The 3,675-nt window shown below is 39.0% G+C and overlaps 1 protein-coding gene across 1 annotated transcript in view; it reads right to left on the bottom strand.

The window, feature by feature from the left end:
• klhl20 (kelch-like family member 20) overlaps nt 1-3,675 on the bottom strand; it is a 29,875-nt gene that overhangs the window by 3,895 nt on the left and 22,305 nt on the right. The window contains exons 11-14 of the mRNA XM_020624557.1: nt 2,226-2,359; nt 1,240-1,448; nt 909-1,015; nt 47-136 (exon numbers count right to left, since the gene is read on the bottom strand). Coding sequence (XP_020480213.1) covers nt 52-136; nt 909-1,015; nt 1,240-1,448; nt 2,226-2,359 — 535 coding nt within the window. The 3' untranslated portion in view covers nt 47-51. The remainder of the gene's footprint in view (nt 1-46; nt 137-908; nt 1,016-1,239; nt 1,449-2,225; nt 2,360-3,675) is intronic.

Genomic DNA, 3,675 nt, shown 5'->3' with positions numbered 1-3,675 from the left:
GTGTGTATTATTGTTAGAAGAGGGTGTGTGGGGGGGGGGGGGGGGGGGGGGTTACCATATGTGGGATTCACAATGAGTCATTTTAATGACACCCACCCCTCCACCCAGCCGGCGGTAGTTCATTCCTCCGTATAACCTGGAAAAGAGGTGGCAATCAGATGATGGTGAAAGGTTCACAGGATCTTTTGTACAGTAGAAAGTATATTCTTCAAAGCATTACTTCTGAATACTGATTTCTTGTTATCATGGAGGTAAACATAGCAGAAGAGAAGAGGAAGACAAGCAAGACTGAGAAATTAAAAATTCATTGCTTATGACTGTCTTATTACCTTAACTGAGGCAGAATTGTCCATTAACACTTGCTATCTCAGCAATGGTAATGGTGTTAAATTAATCACTTCCACAAATATGCCAATGTCATTTTCTAAATTGTAACAGTAAAACAATCCTGGACATATCAGATTTTTGTAAAGCCCTTGTCATCTATGGCCAATATTGTATTAATTTCTTAGTGCATCTATTTGATATTAAATTTGAAAAACAGACAATTGCAGTTCACACGATTCCCAACCATCAGTGTCCATTCCCTGTACCAAAGCATCTGGACTGTTTAATTGCAGGCTGTGAATCTTAAATAGATTTGGCCAAATTCTGTCATGTGTTCAATATCTGAGACCAGCTGATGAACTTGCCACTGATATGATAGACATCACCTAACATTTAAACTTTTCTAATCAAATTTGGTATTACCCAAATTGTGCAATTTATTTCTGATTACTGTAATATTGCTCATATCTAAATACATTTATATGTACATTTGCTGGCTAACTGCTGTCATCACTGTATTGTTTAGTTTCACAGTTGTAATACGTAGTCATATTCTGTGGTCTGTCTTAACTGCTCCTTACCTCCATGTGTTGGCATCGGGGTCATAGACTTCTATAGTTTTGAGATAAGTTGTCCCATCAAAGCCTCCCACTGCCATCAGCTGACCATTCACCACAGCCAAGCCCACCTGCAGACAGAATTACACTACAGCTTCATATGCAAAGCATTTTTTGAGAACCAATTTAGTACCTTAATCCACACTGTGACAACTGACATAAGTAATTAAACCTTTTGACAAATTTGATGCAGTCAGATGTACAGTATGACATATACATATGACTGGCAAGCAGCAGCTACAACTAGAAGAGCACAAACCTCAGGAGTCAGTCCCACAAAAACGCACACACTCACCCCACTCCGTCTAGATGTCATGGCCACCACAGGAGACCACTGGTTGGTTCTGGGGTTGTATCGCTCTGCGCTGCTCAGCTCTGTGGTGTCGTCTCTCCCTCCAACAGAGTAAATCATGTCCTGGTAGACTGCACAGCCAAGGTGTTTCCTCCGGGTCCCCATTGGAGATACAGTGTGCCAGCGGTTCTCTTGAGGGTTGTAGCGTTCCACTTCAGAAAAGAGAGACATAGAAAGACAAAATAGAAAGATTCAAAACAACTAAATAACCATTAGAAAGAAAGTTAATACAGATAATACTGACCTGAACTTTATGTAAGAATTTATTGTGTAAACCAACATATTTCTATTTCCACAACTGTTACAATTTTCAACAGTTATGTCTTGTATTCTCAGTGTCATTTGAGAGGGAGCTTCCTTCACTGGTCACTGTCATAAATGTTCCATGTGGAGTTTTGACCTCTAGTAGCGCTATGGAGATGTTTTTTGATGAGTAGACCCATTTTATCTTGCTTACATACATGGACCACCTGTGTGCACATGTCGATGCATGTGCACACAGGTGGTTCAATACACAGTATTACCAATAGTGCCACACTATTTCAGTGATCAATATGTGGGGGTAAGACACCAAATACTCTATGCAGCAATGCACCAACAAATGCAGGGAATAAGAAAACTGAAAGCTAGTACATAGTTTTTCAAAAATTGGCTTTGAAATTATTTTATGAAGAAGGAATGGCACTTCAGAGAAAAACATAATTTTTGTTTGTTCCAAGAAAATGTAATAGAGTAAGAAAATGTGCCGTCAATTAGCGTAGAACTGGCTAGAAAGCCCAAAGCAGAGGGCTACTGTCATTCACACTGTCTTTTTGGTCCATAATTAACATGTAGTTGACCTGATAACATCTTTAGTCCTATTCCTTACCATCATTATTGTTACATCTTAGTTTTTTCACTTGCATTATTCTCATAAATGAGTACCATACCTGTATTTAATGGTGATGTCCCATCAGACCCTCCCACAGCGTACAGGAACCCCCCTAGCACAGCCACAGCTACACCTAGCCGCCTGGTGCTCATGGAGGCCACACGTGTCCATTTGTTCTCCTTAGGATCATATCTATAAGGAAGGATGGTGTCCAGTTATGTACATGTTTATAGATAGTTATTCCATCTGTATGTGCTATGAGTGAATGTCAAGACTGGTGAGTTTCAGCAGTAAAAAAAAAAAAATAAAAATTTTTATTGTCACGTTAGGAGTGGGAGAAAAAAAAAAACGATTCCCATTGATTCATATCTTCACAACATTTTGGTCACAACATTGATGGAACAAAAAAAAAATTTATTTCAATGTGCATTAATTACTTGATAATGAGCTTTGAAAGTCAAATGTGAAGGAACTGTGTGAATACTTCATAGCCTATCACCAACAGACCAACATTAGCTGTGGCTCAGGGGTAGAGCGGTCCGAGCCAGAAACAAACAACAGCTCAGCAAGACACTGCAGCATGTCAGTCAAACTGGTAGGGTAAAGAAAACAGAGATGCACCCAAGCCAATCCTATATCGGTATTGAGTCCGATATTGATGTCATTCACTCATTGGATATCAGACAGACAGGGCCAATCCACTGCAGACAACCCAAAGGCTAAAGGGAATACAGAGAAGTTGCTCAACTTCATTATACTAACTAACTTACCACTAACTGTTATGGAAAAAAAAAAAATCAGATTTCACAGCCTGTTGGAGCCCAGGTATAATCTGCCATCCAGAAAATACATTCTAGAGATTGCTATACCAAATCTATACACTGAATGTCACAGTTGGCAGCATAGTTAGAAGTTGTTAAAACCATGAGCTTCACAAGTGATATTTGGACATCAGATCGAAGGTGATCTCCACTATTCAGCTGCCATTTTACTGGATCCTAGATACAAAGACGGGTTAGACAGATCTTTTATTAATAATAAATTATTAATGCCCTAATGTTGGCTGGTAAATGTGAAATCTTGCATCACCAAAGATACAGGTTTATTTCTACCCCTCAAGTGTGCGTCCTTTTGTCTTTGACCATCTAGTGGTTGCACTTACAGTATCTATCATTACTCATATGTAATATTTTCTTTATTAGTGTTAATTTTTTTTTATTGCAACAAAAGAGCTCTTGTATCGGAATCTGTATCGTAATTGGCACTTGTGAATGGGTTCGGAGCTGAAAAAATGTGGATCGGCCCAAAATCGACCTTGTTTGACAGAAATGCTGCCTTTCTCTGGTAGTAATAGCACAGACGCTGTTCTCCGCTGCTGCAGAGGTAACATTAACAATGCAAATGAGCGCCCTGCTTTGTTCTTTCCCCTCCCTTTTATAACACACACATACCAAAAACCAGAGGTGAAAGAAGTAATATTATAGTATATCCTATAATACATTATATTA

This window comes from Monopterus albus, unplaced genomic scaffold, assembly GCF_001952655.1.
Source record: "Monopterus albus unplaced genomic scaffold, M_albus_1.0 scaffold331.1, whole genome shotgun sequence".
Lineage (NCBI taxonomy): Eukaryota > Metazoa > Chordata > Actinopteri > Synbranchiformes > Synbranchidae > Monopterus > Monopterus albus.
Note: the sequence above shows the minus strand (reverse complement) of the source record. Positions and strands in the feature narration are given on the sequence as shown.